The sequence below is a fragment of the Chanodichthys erythropterus genome, chromosome 20, assembly GCF_024489055.1.
Source record: "Chanodichthys erythropterus isolate Z2021 chromosome 20, ASM2448905v1, whole genome shotgun sequence".
Lineage (NCBI taxonomy): Eukaryota > Metazoa > Chordata > Actinopteri > Cypriniformes > Xenocyprididae > Chanodichthys > Chanodichthys erythropterus.
In genome coordinates this window covers 36,135,742-36,153,541 of record NC_090240.1, presented here as the reverse complement: position 1 = coordinate 36,153,541, position 17,800 = coordinate 36,135,742, and the positions used below count along the sequence as shown (strand labels likewise).

The 17,800-nt window shown below is 38.0% G+C and overlaps 1 protein-coding gene across 4 annotated transcripts; it reads right to left on the bottom strand.

Moving 5' to 3' along the window:
• Positions 1–891: 891 nt before the first annotated feature.
• Positions 892–17,156, bottom strand: ppm1ka (protein phosphatase, Mg2+/Mn2+ dependent 1Ka). Of its 4 annotated transcripts, none has more exons than XM_067370598.1 (7): positions 17,055–17,156; positions 13,300–13,777; positions 3,507–3,607; positions 3,164–3,329; positions 1,495–1,639; positions 1,158–1,292; positions 892–1,030 (listed from the first exon to the last, which is right to left on the bottom strand). In XM_067370598.1, the coding sequence occupies exons 2-7, from the start codon at positions 13,737–13,739 to the stop codon at positions 899–901; spliced, it is 1,119 nt and encodes a 372-aa protein (XP_067226699.1). In that variant the 5' UTR covers positions 13,740–13,777; positions 17,055–17,156; the 3' UTR covers positions 892–898. The 4 variants fall into 4 exon arrangements, with proteins under 4 accessions (XP_067226699.1, XP_067226700.1, XP_067226701.1 ...); XM_067370599.1 differs by lacking the exon at positions 17,055–17,156 and adding an exon at positions 14,450–16,264; XM_067370600.1 differs by lacking the exon at positions 17,055–17,156 and adding an exon at positions 3,916–4,010 and having other exon boundaries at positions 13,199–13,532.
• Positions 17,157–17,800: the final 644 nt, after the last annotated feature.

Genomic DNA, 17,800 nt, shown 5'->3' with positions numbered 1-17,800 from the left:
CGCAATTCCGAGTTTATATCTCACAGTTCAGACTTTTTTCTCGCAATTACGAGTTTATATCTCACAATTCAGACTTTTTTTCTCACAATTACGAGTTTTCTTGCAATTTCGAGTTTATATCTCAATCACGAGTTTATATCTCACAATTCAGACTTTTTTCTCGCAATTACAAATTTATCTCACAATTCAGACATACGAGTTTATATCTCAAAATTCTGACTTTTTCTTGCAATTACGAGTTTATAATCACAATTCAGCCTTTTTCTCACAATTACGAGTTTATATCTCTGACTTTTTTCTCACAATTCTGACATTTTTCTCGCAATTCTGACTTTTATCTTTTAGAATTATGAGATATAAACTCGGAATTGTGATTAAAAAAGTTTGAATTGTGAGATACAAACTAACAATTGCGCTCTAAAATCTGAAATTTGAGATTTTCCCCGGTTTCACAGACAAGGCTTAAGCTAGTCCTAGACTAAAATGCATGTTTTAACTGAAAGTAACTTGTACTGACAGATCTTAAAATATGTCAGTGTCATTGTTTTGTCTCAAGATGCACACCACTATTGTGTTTTTATAGTGTATGTTTATAAAGGCTACTTAAATGCCCTAATTGATCTAAGGCTTAATCCTGGCTTAGGCTAAGCCAAAAATGGTCAAGATTGTGAGATAAAACATTGCAATTATCTTTTGTTTTTTTATTTCGTGGCAGAAACAAGCTTCCATACTTTTTGGATATAAAGTTGCTGCCATCAGAGCAGCTCCCCGTTTCATTCACTTCCGACTGAAGTTCATAGGTTTGGACTTTTGTTTACTCTCAGGAAACAGGCTGCTGGTGGTGTAGTGGTTCATTGGGATCATTCCTCCTCATGCTGAGATGATCTTTTGACCGCTGTTAAGACCAGCGGCCGATGGAGGCAAAGTTTCGGCTCATGTCGTATGTGTATTCGGCGTTCTGATGCTTTCCCCAGGCTCCGAACGGGACGACAATGAGCGTGCTGTTGTCCTCCGAGCCGTACTGCAGTGCCTGGACAACACAAACACACACTTTAATAGAGGAATCCTTGTGCAACAAAGTTCAAATGATGGAAGAATAACTTGTGTGTCCCGATTTTACTTTCTCAGACTATAAGATTTCATCCCTCATTCTGCACCTGCTCAGCAATGACATTTGCCGCCTCGGTGGGGTCGTGGCACTGGTTGATGATGTCACAGATCTCCTGGTTGGTCATGATGAAGTTGATGCCGTCGGTGGTGAGAACCAGGAAAGAGTCGTGCGCGTGCTGCAACTACAGATATTAGAGAATGAGTACCGGAAGCAAGTTTTGCGCATTGAAATACCTCCACTAAAATTTTGTTTCATTTGATGATTTGTTTTGTCATTTTTCTTAAAACAAAATCAGTTGTTAAATACAGTTTGAAATGCACAATTATAACGACTTTTATTTTAAATGGATCAAATTGACTAAAAAATAATTTGGATGTGCCTACCAGGGTTCGAGTGGTCTCTGGTTCTGCGATCACTCCGTTCTTCTTCAAGTCAAAGTCTCCGATGCTGCGGGTCATTGCCAACCGTCCGTTAACGTTAGCCTGACCGATGCTATTCCAGGCAACGAACCCTCCACTCTGACGGATTCTACACACAAACACACACACACACATTACTCACATATTGTGGTGGTACCATGATACAGTGATGAAAATATCAATGTACAGCACGTTTTTTAATGATTCTGAAAAAAAGTATCTTCTGCTCACCAAGGCTGCATTTATTTGATCAAAAATACAGTAAAATCAGTGATATTGTGAAATATTATTTGATTTTTTTCTGCAATTACGAGTTTATATCTCACAATTCAGAGAGGTTTTCTCACAATTATGAGTTTATATCTCACAATTCGAACGTTTTCTCGCAATTACGAGTTTATATCCCCAATTCGGAAGTTTTCTCGCAATTATGAGTTTATATCTCACAATTCAAACATTTTCTTGCAATTACGAGTTTATATCTCACAATTCGTAAGTTTTCTCGTAATTACGAGTGTATATCTCACAATTCGGAAGTTTTCTCGTAATTAAAAGGTTAATATCTCACAATTCAAACGTTTTCTCGCAATTACGAGTTTACATATCACAATTCGAAAGTTTTCTCGCAATTACGAGTTTATATCCCCAATTCGAACGTTTTCTCATAATTACGAGTTTATATCTCACAATTCGGAAGTTTTCTCAAAATGACAAGTTTATATTTCACAATTTGAACGTTTTCTCACAATTACGAGTTTATATCTCACAATTCGGAAGTTTTCTCGTAATTACAAGTTTATATCTCACAATTCTGACATTTTCTCGCAATTGCAATTTTATATATCACAATTCAGAGTTTTCTCACAATTACGAGTTTATATCTCACAATTCAGAAGTTTTCTCGCAATTACGAGTTTATATCCCACAATTCGGAAGTTTTCTCGTAATTACGAGTTTATATCTCACAATTCCAACATTTTCTCGCAATTATGATTTTATATCTTTCAATTCAGACGTGTTCTCATGATTACAAGTTTATATCTCACAATTCAGAGTTTTCTCGCAATTACAAATTTATATATCACAATTCAGAGTTTTCTCACAATTACTAGTTTATATCTCACAATTCCGACATTTTTCTCACAATTACGAGTTTAACCGGCTGTTAACATTAGCCTGACCAGTATTCCAGGCCACAAACCCGCCACTCTGATGGATTCTACACACAAACAAACACACATATTATTTACATATTGTGTGTATATATATATATATATATACACTGTATGTGTGTGTATATAGTAGTTTAATATTCACAACATTTAATCTCCAAACTTTAAATGTTTTGACTGTAATGTGTATTTTTCTTTACAATAATTGACACTTGCTTTAATGTTTCTTGTTTAATAGAAACTGTTCTGCAAAAAATCCACATAACCAAATGAATGCTTGTGTAACATTGCATGCATGATTCTTATGGACGTGAGCCGTACATTCAGTTGCAGGGTCTTCGCTTTTATTAATAGCACACAGGCCTGTTAAATACACAGAGAGATCTGGTGTCACTACACATACCAGAACATGTTATTCTTGGAGCGCTAGTGTGTTTGACTGTAGAAGTGTGTGTGTGTACCTATGTTTCTCATCTTTCCTCTCGGGCGTGTGGTCGTCAGTGAGTTTGCGTGCTTTGCCCTTCCTGCAAAGCAGAGCTCGACTGTCGCCAACGCTGCCGACGACCAGCTCGATCCCGTCTCTTAACAGCGCCACTGTCGCTGTCGTGCCGACCATCATGAGGGAGGCTGAAGAGTGAAGCACAAGCACACTTTAATGAATGTTTACAGGATATTATGCTATTAAAGTGGCTGATTAATCTGTTTGAACTTATAAAATATGTGTACCTTGAAATGCAATGCAAGTGGCAAGTGTTACATGCATTTTATGCCAAATGCATAAAAGTAAATGATAATTTTTCTCACCATTGCCATATATCTGCAGCTCCTCAGCCAAAGCCGCGTCCACCTGGAGGAACGCTTTAGACAAAACTGCCTGTAAATCTGTTTCCACCTGCAAACAATCCCTACAAAAAAAAACACAAAAACTTAATCTTCACTATTTTATTCGCAATAGGGTTTTTTTTATATTTCGGGTCAATTTGAAAAATACTGGTTATGTTTTTCTTGATATTTTGTGACCGTTTGTCATTGTTTTTTTTTTTTTTGTTTTTTTTCATAATTTGGGAGAAGTTTTAATGTTAAAAGTTTACTGTTTTTACCTTAATTCAATACAAAAAGTAATGGCGACTTTTGAGAAAAAAAAGTCAGAATTGTGACACAATTGCTAGATATAAAGTAGGCTACATAAATATAAAAATGTAACTTCGTTTACCTTCTAACTAAACGTTTAACTTCGCGCACGAGCAGATCGGTTTCTTCGCTTGAAAAGCGTTCAGCTTTTCCGCCAACAAATTTCACCATCTCGCTCTTAAAGGGAAGGGGAGATGACACTCTGATTGGTTCATTGAACGTTACACCCATTACTCATTAAGAGAATAGGGACAACCCATTTCAAAAATGCGCCCCGGCGCACGGACCGTTTTTCCGTCGTTAAAATAGCAAAAGTGGATTTGGACAAGCCCTGAGTGCACCTGCGCCGTGCGCTTTACACTTTGCGTTTAGATCGTTAAAATAGGGCCCATAAAGTCAGAATTGTGAGATATAAAGTCAGAATTGCAAGATAAAAAGTCAGAATTGTGAGTTATAAAGTCAGAATTGCAAGTTATAAAGTCAGAATTGTGAGATATAAAGTCAGAATTGCGAGTTATAAAGTCAGAATTGCGAGTTATAAAGTCAGAATTGCGAGATATAAAGTAAGAATTGCGAGTTATAAAATCAGAATTGCGTAAAATAAAGTCAGAATTGTGAGATATAAAGTCAGTATTGCGAGTCAGAATTGCGAGATATAAAGTCAGAATTGTGAGTCAGAACTGCGAGATATAAAGTCAGAATTGTGAGTCAGAATTGCAAAATATAAAGTCGGAATTGAGAATCAGAATTGCAAAATATAAAGTCAGAATTGTGAGTTATAAAATCAGAATTGCATAAAATAAAGTCAGAATTGCGTGAAATTAAGTGAGAATTGTGTGAAATAAAGTCAGAATTGCGTGGAATAAAGTCATAATTGCGAGATATAAAGTCAGAATTGCGAGTTATAAAGTCAGAATTGTGAGTTATAAAGTCAGAATTGCGAGTTATAAAGTCAGAATTGTGAGTTATAAAGTCAGAATTGCGAGTTATAAAGTCAGAATTGCAAGATATAAAGTCAGAATTGCGAGATATAGTCAGAATTGCGAGATGTAAAGTCAGAATTTGCGAGATGTAAAGTCAAAACTGCGAGATATAAAGTCAGAATTGCGAGATATAAAGTCAGAATTGCGAGTTATAAAGTCAGAATTGCGAGTTATAAAGTCAGAATTGTGATTTATAAAGTCAGAATTGTGAGTTATAAAGTCAGAATTGTGAGTTGTAAAGTCAGAATTGCGAGATATAAAGTCAGAATTGCGAGATGTAAAGTCAGAATTTGCGAGATATAAAGTCAGAATTGCGAGTTATAAAGTCAGAATTGAAAGATATAAAGTCAGAATTGCGAGTTATAAAGTCAGAATTGCGAGATATAAAGTCTGAATTGTGAGATATAAAGTCTGAATTGTGAGTTATAAAGTCAGAATTGCGAGATATAAAGTCAGAATTGCGAGATATAAAGTCAGAATTGTGAGTTATAAAGTCAGAATTGTGAGATATAAAGTCAGAATTGCGAGATATAAAGTCAGAATTGTGAGTCAGAATTGCAAAATATAATGTCAGAATTGCGAGTTATAAAATCAGAATTGCGTAAAATAAAGTCAGAATTGCGAGATATAAAGTCAGAATTGCGAGTCAGAATTGCGAGATATAAAGTCAGAATTGTGAGTCAGAATTGCAAAATATAAAGTCAGAATTGCGAGATATAAAGTCAGAATTGCGAGTCAGAATTGCAAAATATAAAGTCAAAATTGTGAGTTATAAAATCAGAATTGCATAAAATAAAGTCAGAATTGCGTGAAATTAAGTGAGAATTGCGTGAAATAAAGTCAGAATTGCGTGGAATAAAGTCAGAATTGCGAGATATAAAGTCAGAATTGCGAGTTATAAAGTCGGAATTGCAAGTTATAAAGTAAGAATTGCATGAAATAAAGTCAGAATTGTGAGTTATAAAGTCAGAATTGCGAGATATAAAGTCAGAATTGCGAGATATAAAGTCAGAATTTGCGAGATATAAAGTCAGAATTACGACATATAAAGTCAGAATTGTGAGTTATAAAGTCAGAATTGCCAGTTATAAAGTCAGAATTGCTAGATATAAAGTCAGAATTGCAAGATATAAATGTTACAGTTGTACTGGTTTGAAGAGATGAGGCAGGTACGGATTTCCACAATACATAATACTTTAATCCAAAAGGCAAGAGGAACCAAACATACAACGTAAACATAACATTAAGACGGACGAGGAGTGAAGGGAGTGAGTGCAATATAAAGGGAGTGCAGATAATAGAGTCCAGGTGCAGGTGATCCGTGATGATGAGGAACTGACGAGGGAAGTGAGTGCAGGTGTGGAGAACAGGAGGATCATGGGAAATGGAGTCCAGGGGAACAAGGGATCTGTGACAGTACCTCCCCCTCCCGGTAGGCGCGTCCTCGCGCCGTAAATAGAATAACCGGGAGGGGGGGGCGGGCGCCCTGGAGACCTCATGCAGGTGCCGGGGGATGAGTGGACTGGAGTGGAGGTCTCCAGGGCGGATCCATGAGCCATGGCGGGTCAGGAGCCTTGGCAGGCCACGGCGGGTCAGGAGCCTTGGCAGGCCACGGCGGGTCAGGAGCCTTGGCAGGCCACGGCGGGTCAGGAGTCTTGGCAGGCCACGGCGGGTCAGGAGCCTTGGCAGGCCACGGCGGGTCAGGAGCCTTGGCAGGCCACGTCAGAGGCCCACCCACATGTGTGGCGCCCACATGTCCCCCACCCACGGGTACTTGGCCCCCCCCCAAAAAATACTTGGAGAGGTTAAGGATCATATAGAGGAGTCCAAGGAATAAAGTCAATGTGTGGGTGGAGGAGCATGGAGCTGGCTCGGCGGCGGAGACTGGAGAACTTGGCTCGGCGGCGGAGACTGGAGAACTTGGCTCGGCGGCGGAGACTGGAGAACTTGGCTCGGCGGCGGAGACTGGAGAACTTGGCTCGGCGGCGGAGACTGGAGAACTTGGCTCGGCGGCGGAGACTGGAGAACTTGGCTCGGCGGCGGAGACTGGAGAACTTGGCTCGGCGGCGGAGACTGGAGAACTTGGCTCGGCGGCGGAGACTGGAGAACTTGGCTCGGCGGCGGAGACTGGAGAACTTGGCTCGGCGGCGGAGACTGGAGAACTTGGCTCGGCGGCGGAGACTGGAGAACTTGGCTCGGCGGCGGAGACTGGAGAACTTGGCTCGGCGGCGGAGACTGGAGAACTTGGCTCGGCGGCGGAGACTGGAGAACTTGGCTCGGCGGCGGAGACTGGAGAACTTGGCTCGGCGGCGGAGACTGCTGGAGCGGGAGGCTCGGCGGCGGCGGCTGGAGCGGGAGGCTCGGCGGCGGCTGGAGCTGAGGGCTCGTAGGCGGCGGCTGGAGCTGAGGGCTCGTAGGCGGCGGCTGGAGCTGAGGGCTCGTAGGCGGCGGCTGGAGCTGAGGGCTCGTAGGCGGCGGCTGGAGCTGAGGGCTCGTAGGCGGCGGCTGGAGCTGAGGGCTCGTAGGCGGCGGCTGGAGCTGAGGGCTCGTAGGCGGCGGCTGGAGCTGAGGGCTCGTAGGCGGCGGCTGGAGCTGAGGGCTCGTAGGCGGCGGCTGGAGCTGAGGGCTCGTAGGCGGCGGCTGGAGCTGAGGGCTCGTAGGCGGCGGCTGGAGCTGAGGGCTCGTAGGCGGCGGCTGGAGCTGAGGGCTCGTAGGCGGCGGCTGGAGCTGAGGGCTCGTAGGCGGCGGCTGGAGCTGAGGGCTCGTTAAAAAAGTCAATAAGCCAGTCCAGATCTGGCGGCTCGCACAGGGTTGGAGCGGGCTCTGGAGATACAGGAGCGGGCTCTGGAGATACAGGAGCGGGCTCTGGAGATACAGGAGCGGGCTCTGGAGAGACTGGAGCGGGCTCTGGAGAGACTGGAGCGGGCTCTGGAGAGACTGGAGCGGGCTCTGGAGAGACTGGAGCGGGCTGCTTCCTCCTCCGCTGCTTTCTGGACCCAATTGAGGAGTGTGGGTCCAGCGTTGACCAGGAAATCAGTTCACTGGAGGGATATGCGGAGGGAGAGGCAGGCTGACCAACTGGCCTGGCCACCCGTGTTTCAGGAGAGACTGGACGAGATGAACACATATCCTGAACCTCATCACAATAGAAACTAGATCCGTTTAAATATAAAATTAGATTAATGGTTTCGTTCAGGGAAAAATAATCTTCAGGTTCATAAAAACGGATAGTGTTCTCGTCCAGTCCGTCCAGAAACAGGGTGATTAAACGTGCCTCAGACCAGTTAGTCAGAAAAGCTAGCTCTACGAACTCCTCCACATACCTCTCCAGTGAACGTCCAATCTGGAAGAGCCCGATAAGGCGATCGCCGGATGACAGGGTGAGAGGCGTTGGAGGCGCAGGAGCCAGGGAGCTGGTCAAAGTCTCCATCTTCTTGTGGAAATCCAATGGTATTGGTCCGTCTTTCTGTTACAGTTGTACTGGTTTGAAGAGATGAGGCAGGTACGGATTTCCACAATACATAATACTTTAATCCAAAAGGCAAGAGGAACCAAACATACAACGTAAACATAACATTAAGACGGACGAGGAGTGAAGGGAGTGAGTGCAATATAAAGGGAGTGCAGATAATAGAGTCCAGGTGCAGGTGATCCGTGATGATGAGGAACTGACGAGGGAAGTGAGTGCAGGTGTGGAGAACAGGAGGATCATGGGAAATGGAGTCCAGGGGAACAAGGGATCTGTGACAATAAAGTCATAATTGCGAGATATAAAGTCAGAATTTGCGAGATATAAAGTCAGAATTACGACATATAAAGTCAGAATTGCGAGTTATAATTGTGAGTTATAAAGTCAGAATTGTGAGTTATAAAGTCAGAATTGCGAGTTATAAAGTCAGAATTGCGAGATGTAAAGTCAGAATTTGCGAGATATAAAGTCAGAATTGCGAGTTATAAAGTCAGAATTGTGAGTTATAAAGTCAGAATTGCGAGTTATGAAGTCAGAATTGTGAGTTATAAAGTCAGAATTGTGAGTCATAAAGTCAGAATTGAGTTATAAAGTCAGAATTGTGAGTTATAAAGTCAGAATTGCGAGTTATAAAGTCAGAATTGTGAGTTATAAAGTCAGAATTGTGAGTTATAAAGTCAGAATTGTGAGTTATAAAGTCAGAATTGCGAGATGTAAAGTCAGAATTTGCGAGATATAAAGTCAGAATTGCGAGTTATAAAGTCAGAATTGTGAGTTATAAAGTCAGAATTGCGAGTTATGAAGTCAGAATTGTGAGTTATAAAGTCAGAATTGTGAGTCATAAAGTCAGAATTGTGAGTTATAAAGTCAGAATTGTGAGTTATAAAGTCAGAATTGCGAGTTATAAAGTCAGAATTGTGAGTTATAAAGTCAGAATTGTGAGTTATAAAGTCAGAATTGTGAGTTATAAAGTCAGAATTGCGATTTATAAAGTCAGAATTGTGAGTTATAAAGTCAGAATTGCGAGATATAAAGTCAGAATTGTGAGATATAAAGTCAGAATTGTGAGTTATAAAGTCAGAATTGCAAGATATAAAGTCAGAATTGTGAGTTATAAAGTCAGAATTGTGAGATATAAAGTCAGAATTGCGAGATATAAAGTCAGAATTGTGAGATATAAAGTCAGAATTTGCGAGATATAAAGTCAGAATTACGACATATAAAGTCAGAATTGCGAGTTATAAAGTCGGAATTGCAAGTTATAAAGTAAGAATTGCATGAAATAAAGTCAGAATTGTGAGTTATAAAGTCAGAATTGCGAGTTATAAAGTCAGAATTGTGAGATATAAAGTCAGAATTGCGAGATATAAAGTCAGAATTGTGAGATATAAAGTCAGAATTTGCGAGATATAAAGTCAGAATTACGACATATAAAGTCAGAATTGTGAGTTATAAAGTCGGAATTGCATGAAATAAAGTCAGAATTGTGAGTTATAAAGTCAGAATTGCCAGTTATAAAGTCAGAATTGCTAGATATAAAGTCAGAATTGCAAGATATAAAGTCATAATTGCGAGATATAAAGTCAGAATTTGCGAGATATAAAGTCAGAATTACGACATATAAAGTCAGAATTGCGAGTTATAAAGTCAGAATTGCGAGTTATAAAGTCAGAATTGTGAGTTATAAAGTCAGAATTGTGAGTTATAAAGTCAGAATTGTGAGTTATAAAGTCAGAATTGCGAGATATAAAGTCAGAATTGCGAGATGTAAAGTCAGAATTTGCGAGATATAAAGTCAGAATTGCGAGTTATAAAGTCAGAATTGAAAGATATAAAGTCAGAATTGCGAGATATAAAGTCAGAATTGCGAGATGTAAAGTCAGAATTTGCGAGATATAAAGTCAGAACTGCGAGATATAAAGTCAGAATTGCGAGATATAAAGTCAGAATTGCGAGATGTAAAGTCAGAATTTGCGAGATATAAAGTCAGAATTGCGAGTTATAAAGTCAGAATTGCGAGATATAAAGTCTGAATTGTGAGTTATAAAGTCAGAATTGCGAGATATAAAGTCAGAATTGCGAGTTATAAAGTCAGAATTGCGAGATATAAAGTCAGAATTGTGAGTTATAAAGTCAGAATTGCGAGTTATAAAGTCAGAATTGTGAGATATAAAGTCAGAATTGCGAGATATAAAGTCAGAATTGCGAGATATAAAGTCAGAATTGTGAGTCAGAATTGCAAAATATAAAGTCAGAATTGCGAGTTATAAAATCAGAATTGCGTAAAATAAAGTCAGAATTGCGAGATATAAAGTCAGAATTGCGAGTCAGAATTGCGAGTCAGAATTGCGAGATATAAAGTCAGAATTGTGAGTCAGAATTGCAAAATATAAAGTCAGAATTGCGAGATATAAAGTCAGAATTGCGAGTCAGAATTGCAAAATATAAAGTCGGAATTGAGAGTCAGAATTGCAAAATATAAAGTCGGAATTGAGAGTCAGAATTGCATAAAATAAAGTCAGAATTGCGTGAAATTAAGTGAGAATTACGTGAAATAAAGTCAGAATTGCGTGGAATAAGTCAGAATTGCGAGATATAAAGTCAGAATTGCGAGTTATAAAGTCGGAATTGCAAGTTATAAAGTAAGAATTGCATGAAATAAAGTCAGAATTGTGAGTTATAAAGTCAGAATTGCGAGTTATAAAGTCAGAATTGTGAGATATAAAGTCAGAATTGCGAGATATAAAGTCAGAATTGCGAGATATAAAGTCAGAATTTGCGAGATATAAAGTCAGAATTACGACATATAAAGTCAGAATTGCGAGTTATAAAGTCGGAATTGCATGAAATAAAGTCAGAATTGTGAGTTATAAAGTCAGAATTGCCAGTTATAAAGTCAGAATTGCGAGATATAAAGTCAGAAGTGCAAGATATAAAGTCAGAATTGCGAGATATAAAGTCAGAATTTGCGAGATATAAAGTCAGAATTACGACATATAAAGTCAGAATTGCGAGTTATAAAGTCAGAATTGTGAGTTATAAAGTCAGAATTGCGAGTTATAAAGTCAGAATTGTGAGTTATAAAGTCAGAATTGTGAGTTATAAAGTCAGAATTGTGAGTTATAAAGTCAGAATTGCGAGATATAAAGTCAGAATTGCGAGATGTAAAGTCAGAATTGCGAGTTATAAAGTCAGAATTGCGAGATATAAAGTCTGAATTGTGAGTTATAAAGTCAGAATTGCGAGATGTAAAGTCAGAATTTGCGAGATATAAAGTCAGAATTGTGAGTTATAAAGTCAGAATTGTGAGTTATAAAATCTGAATTGTTAATTATAAAGTCAGAATTGTGAGTTATAAAGTCAGAATTGCGAGATGTAAAGTCAGAATTTGCGAGATATAAAGTCAGAATTGCGAGTTATAAAGTCAGAATTGTGAGTTATAAAGTCAGAATTGTGAGTTATAAAGTCAGAATTGCGAGTTATGAAGTCAGAATTGTGAGTTATAAAGTCAGAATTGTGAGTCATAAAGTCAGAATTGTGAGTTATAAAGTCAGAATTGTGAGTTATAAAGTCAGAATTGCGAGTTATGAAGTCAGAATTGTGAGTTATAAAGTCAGAATTTGCGAGATATAAAGTCAGAATTGCGAGTTATAAAGTCAGAATTGTGAGTTATAAAGTCAGAATTGTGAGTTATAAAGTCAGAATTGCGAGTTATAAAGTCAGAATTGCGAGTTATAAAGTCAGAATTGTGAGTTATAAAGTCAGAATTGCGAGTTATAAAGTCAGAATTGTGAGTTATAAAGTCAGAATTGTGAGTTATAAAGTCAGAATTGTGAGTTATAAAGTCAGAATTGTGAGTTATAAAGTCAGAATTGCGAGTTATAAAGTCAGAATTGTGAGTCATAAAGTCAGAATTGTGAGTTATAAAGTCAGAATTGTGAGTTATAAAGTCAGAATTGCGAGATATAAAGTCAGAATTGTGAGTTATAAAGTCAGAATTGCGAGATATAAAGTCAGAATTGCGAGTTATGAAGTCAGAATTGTGAGTTATAAAGTCAGAATTTGCGAGATATAAAGTCAGAATTGCGAGTTATAAAGTCAGAATTGTGAGTTATAAAGTCAGAATTGCGAGTTATAAAGTCAGAATTGTGAGTTATAAAGTCAGAATTGTGAGATGTAAAGTCAGAATTTGCGAGATATAAAGTCAGAATTGCGAGTTATAAAGTCAGAATTGTGAGTTATAAAGTCAGAATTGTGAGTTATAAAGTCAGAATTGTGAGTTATAAAGTCAGAATTGCGAGTTATAAAGTCAGAATTGTGAGTTATAAAGTCAGAATTGCGAGTTATAAAGTCAGAATTGTGAGTTATAAAGTCAGAATTGCGAGTTATAAAGTCAGAATTGTGAGTTATAAAGTCAGAATTGCGAGATATAAAGTCAGAATTGTGAGTTATAAAGTCAGAATTGTGAGATATAAAGTCAGAATTGCGAGATATAAAGTCAGAATTGTGAGTTATAAAGTCAGAACTCGCAACTGCAAGAAAAGTCAGAATTGCAGAATTTACTTTAGCCTATAACTCGCAATTCTGACTTTTTATCTCACAATTCGGAATTTTTGTCCTTGCAATTTAAACTCAATTGCGAGGAAAAAGTCAGAATTGTGAGATAAAAAGTCACAATTACCTTTTCTTTTCTTTTTTTTTTACTCCATGACGGAATAAAATAGTATTTTACTCAAAAAATTGTCAAAGTTAAATAAAACAAAAATTATTGCAATAAGTTTTATAATAAAATACAATTTCATTCTTTCTACCTCTAAACTTTCTGTTTAATTCAATGTGCTACTTGCCATTTCTTTGTAATTATTTGTGAAATTTACTAGCAATTTGTGAGTGAAAATTGTTTCAAAGCCTACCTTTTCAGTGAGGGTCAATTTCTCCTGGAAAATAATGATAGTAAGTAGAATTTTAAGGGTTAAATAAGTGTAACTGAACTGCAGGTCACCATATGGTGTACCTGATGTGCTGCTCCATGTGCTTGTGACAGAAATCGGCGGCCTGTGGTCCTCCGTGCCCGTCAAACAGAGCGAAGTACAGTACATTATGCGTGAGCTCGCTCACTTGGTAACGGTCCTCGTTGTCACGCCGACGGCCGATGTGGGAGGCGCAGCCCACCTTGGACAGACTGATGTGTGGGATGGGGGTTCCGTAGCGGATGCTGGGTGGCAACAGGATGGGCTCCTCTATCCGGTTATCCCAAATCCCAAAGGAATCCCACGTGGCTGGACGTCCGCTTCCGTCCATGTCCAAACGTGTGCTGTTCCATCGGACTCCAGGAATGGTCGTCTCCCGTGCGCACACGCACCTGGCTGGATGAGCGTTCGCATTCACACTCCGGCCCACCGCGGGCAGGCTGCATCGGAGCAGACGGGAGAACGAGACGGCCGAGACGGACATTGAGGCTTCTGTTCCTGAGCACTCTTCAGATGGGACTCCTGTGATCAAAATTAAAGGGTAACACTTTACAACAAGGTTTCATTTAGTGCTGTCAAATTGATTAATCGCATCTAACATAAAAGTTAGTAAATATATGATATGTGTGTGTGTGTAATATATATATATATATATATACGCACACATATATTTGCACACTTTTATTTTAGATGCGATTAATCACGATTAATCAATTTGACAGCACTTAGTTTCACTTAGCATGAAAAATACTTCTAAAGCATTTATTAAAATTATTGTTAATATTAATTTCAGCATTTACTAATACATTATTAAAATCAAAAGCATAAAGCAACATTGCAAAGTTATGACTCTCAAAGTTCAATACAAAGGGAGATATTTTCTTTTACAGTAATCGCTTTTTAAGGACTACAACAAACGGCTGGAGCTTCTTCCTGGGTTAGTTACATCACAAACCCCAAAATTTACATAAACCCCGCCCCCTGAGAACACACAACAAAGGGGGCGGGGCCATGTTGGGCTGCTTTAGAGAAGAGGAAGAGTTGTTGTAGTAGAGTGTTGTTTTCATGCCGTCATTTTACACCGGACTGCTTCACAAACGACGATCAATTCAACACAAAAGATGAACATGACGACACATGCTAGTGGATGAGTTGAATCAACTCCACAGCAACTACATCAATTTATCCACTAACCATTCAGAAACGTCTAAAAGTTGTAACTTCTTCCTGAGTCTCTCCATCAGTGTCGACTCCGGTTTGAACAATGTTAGGCTGAACACTTTCCTCATTTTGGCTGCGTGAGATTCTCCAGCTTTGTTGTTGTTGAGCTGTTAAAGCTCCGCCCTCTTCTGGAGCAGCAGCTCATTTGCATTTAAAGGGACACACACAAAAACGGCGTGTTTTTGCTCACACCCAAATAGGGGCAAATTTGACAAGCTATAATAAATGATCTGTGGGGGATTTTGAGCTGAAACTTCACACACATTCTGGAGACACCAGAGACTTATATTACATCTTGTGAAAAGGGGCATTATAGGTCTCTTTTAATATTATTAATAAAACTTTACAATAGGGTCCCACTAGTGAATACATTTGTTATAATTAATCTTTGTTAACTTCAGTTAATAAAAATATAACTGTTCGCTGTTAGTTTATGATATATTCATTAGTTATTTTAGCTTATAAAGTTTTAAATATGGATATTTTTCTTACAAAAATGCATCACTTTGCTTCAGAAGGTCTTTATTAACCCCCTATGGATTACTTTTATGATGGATGGATGCGCTCGGCCCCCATTCACTCCCATTATAAAGCTTGGAAGAGCCAGAATATTTTTAATATAACTCCAATTGTGTTTGTCTGAAAGAAGATAGTCTAGGATGCCTTGAGGGTGAGTAAATTATGGGATAATTTTCATTTTTAGGTGAACTATTCCTTTAAGTAATGAGACCTTATTGTAGTGTTACCAATCAAAGTTATAGTTAGTGGTGTTTGATAACTCAAATCAAACCCCAAACCTTTTGTAACGTTTTCAGATGACGCAGACATTGCGAAGATTTCAATGATGGCAATATTGTGATATTATCCTTATACGTTAATCATAACGAGCACAAGCTGTAACTGCTGCATGAAATTAACCACGTAACATCACAGCTGTACATCACTGCCATATGACACACTCACCTCTGGCTGATAACAGAATACTTCCTAAATCATAACTCTGAAACAAGCGTTTTCTGTAAAGCTGCCTTGAAGCAATATGTATTGTGAAAACCGCTACACAAATAGACTTGAATTGAATTGAACCTGGGACCTGTAAGATGTGAGGTCTACCACGTCCTCCAGAAAAGTCAATGCATCTATCAGGTAACCAAACATTAAGTTGTGCATTTGAAGGAGAAAACAGTGCATTCTGACCCGCATGACCCTTAGTGACCTCTTCAGGTCAAGTTCACATGATTCTGCTGTGCGTCACTGCTGACCTTTCTGAGACGTGTGTTTCATGTCAAAACAAACACATGCCAGCACAAGTGACATCACTGGGTCATGTGACTTTGACTCTGACATTGATGTTGCATCATCACATGAATATTTCATAATGCATACGCTTGATTTAAACTACTCTCAGCAGTTACGTAAAAAGCACATCTTATCTTTATATATTATTGTTTAAAATATTAATATGTTTTTGCTTTTGGTGATTTTAAATGTATTGTATTGTTGATTCATGATACATTTATGCTTTTAAACTTTTATAACCTTATATACAACAATGCTTTGCAAACAACCCTAGTAAAAAAGTAATATATTTAAAATACATTTATGTCATACTAAATACAATTTAAATCTATTAACATATTTACTGACATATCGCTTTAGACATACTGATAAAAAAAAATTATAATTAAACTTTATTTGGAGTACTACTTGTGCACAATGCACATTTCTTAATATTAGGCCTAAAATGTGTTTTAATGTCAATATTGATGAGGATTGTATAATATTTGAATAATATCGGTCTTTCAATGCAAGATATTTAAAGTGTTCCTAAAGTATACTTGCAATAGTTCCACTTTATCACAATCAAATATACAAATATATATATATATATATATATATATATATATATATATATATATATATATATATATATATATATATATATATATATCACAATCAGCACTACTTCTACACAATTAACATTAAGTACAAAATTAGTTGTTCCAATTGAGCAGACTTTTAAGTATACCAGTTTAGTGTACTAACAGTACAATTGCAGGGTATTTTTATTAAGTACATAATATGTAAATATATTTTTAGTATACTTAGCATGAAATAAATGTATTTCAAATACATTTTACTATATTTATTTTTCACTAGGGAAGTTAATACATATTTAAATAGATCATTAAATCTTAACTTTTTAAAATGAACTTTATGCTTGTAAAACTATTTAAGAAATGACAGAGCACCTTTCATAAAAATAAGTTTATATACAGTATATATGTGTGTGCATATAAATAAATATTATATTATAAATAGTAGTATTTACGAAAGCAAATCTTATTTTAAAAGCTTTATTATTATATTGTATTAAACTTTATTAAAAGTCTTATTTGAAAGATGAACTGAAAATGTATGTTTTAATCGTTTTTACTGAAACACACACAGATTGACTGTCTAATTCTCAGTCCCAACGATGATATAACGCTGTTAAATAAATTTCCAGACCAGTTTTCGTCAAAAAGCACATCAGTTACAAACGCAAATCTCATGAAAACGATTCACAGGAACTTACCTGCGTCAAAAAAGCAGGTTTATCATTTAGTTGACAAAGTTATTGTCTGTCCCAAAAAAGTGCGCTAGGCTCGGTCTCTTGTCCAGCTGGAGTGAGTGACAGAAGGTGTGTCAACAAACACACTAGTTCAGAGGAGAGATACACTAGTCGTGCTCTAGGGGGCGTTGGCGGCTCAAAGGGCGAATCATCCTTTGAGCCGCATTTAAATCTACGGATATATTTTTGTTAGTAGAAAGAGACATTTGTACTCTAAAATCTATAAACGATTAAATCGATTAATTTAAAATCATTCGAACGTGAGCTAATAATGAAAGTACGCGGCAATGTTTACAAACTGAGTTTGAAATAATTCTGATTATAAACACAAACGACTGTGATTGATCGATCCTGAGCAGCGCTGAGAAAAGTAACATACATCAAGTGATATGTTTTGCTTCCGACGCGGTCTGGATAATAATTAATACCTGAATAATGACACAGACACACTTTGATAGGGAATTATACAGTGAATGGGAATTATACAGTGGAGAATGAACAGTTAATAAATAATTATTTATTTTCATTCTACCTGACCAATCAGAGGAAACGTCCGAGCTGCTAAGCCCCGCCCTTCGAAACCAAATCCTATGCGCTTCTTCACCACATTCCAATACACAGATTCTCCAATCACAGGACGCCTCTAACCCTCCGCTCGTCCAATCAGATAAGGGGGTGTGTGAGGTGATGCGCGCCACCGTCCACATTCT

Coding starts and splice junctions, on each gene's coding strand:
- ppm1ka (XM_067370598.1), bottom strand. CDS start 13,739: ATGTCCGTCTCGGCCGTCTCGTTCTCCCGTCTGCTCCGATGCAGCCTG. Junction 3,608..13,299: donor CACATGGAGCAGCACATCAG/GTACACCATATG, acceptor TTTTTTTTGTAG/GGATTGTTTGCAGGTGGAAA. Junction 1,031..1,157: donor CAAATGTCATTGCTGAGCAG/GTGCAGAATGAG, acceptor TGTGTTGTCCAG/GCACTGCAGTACGGCTCGGA.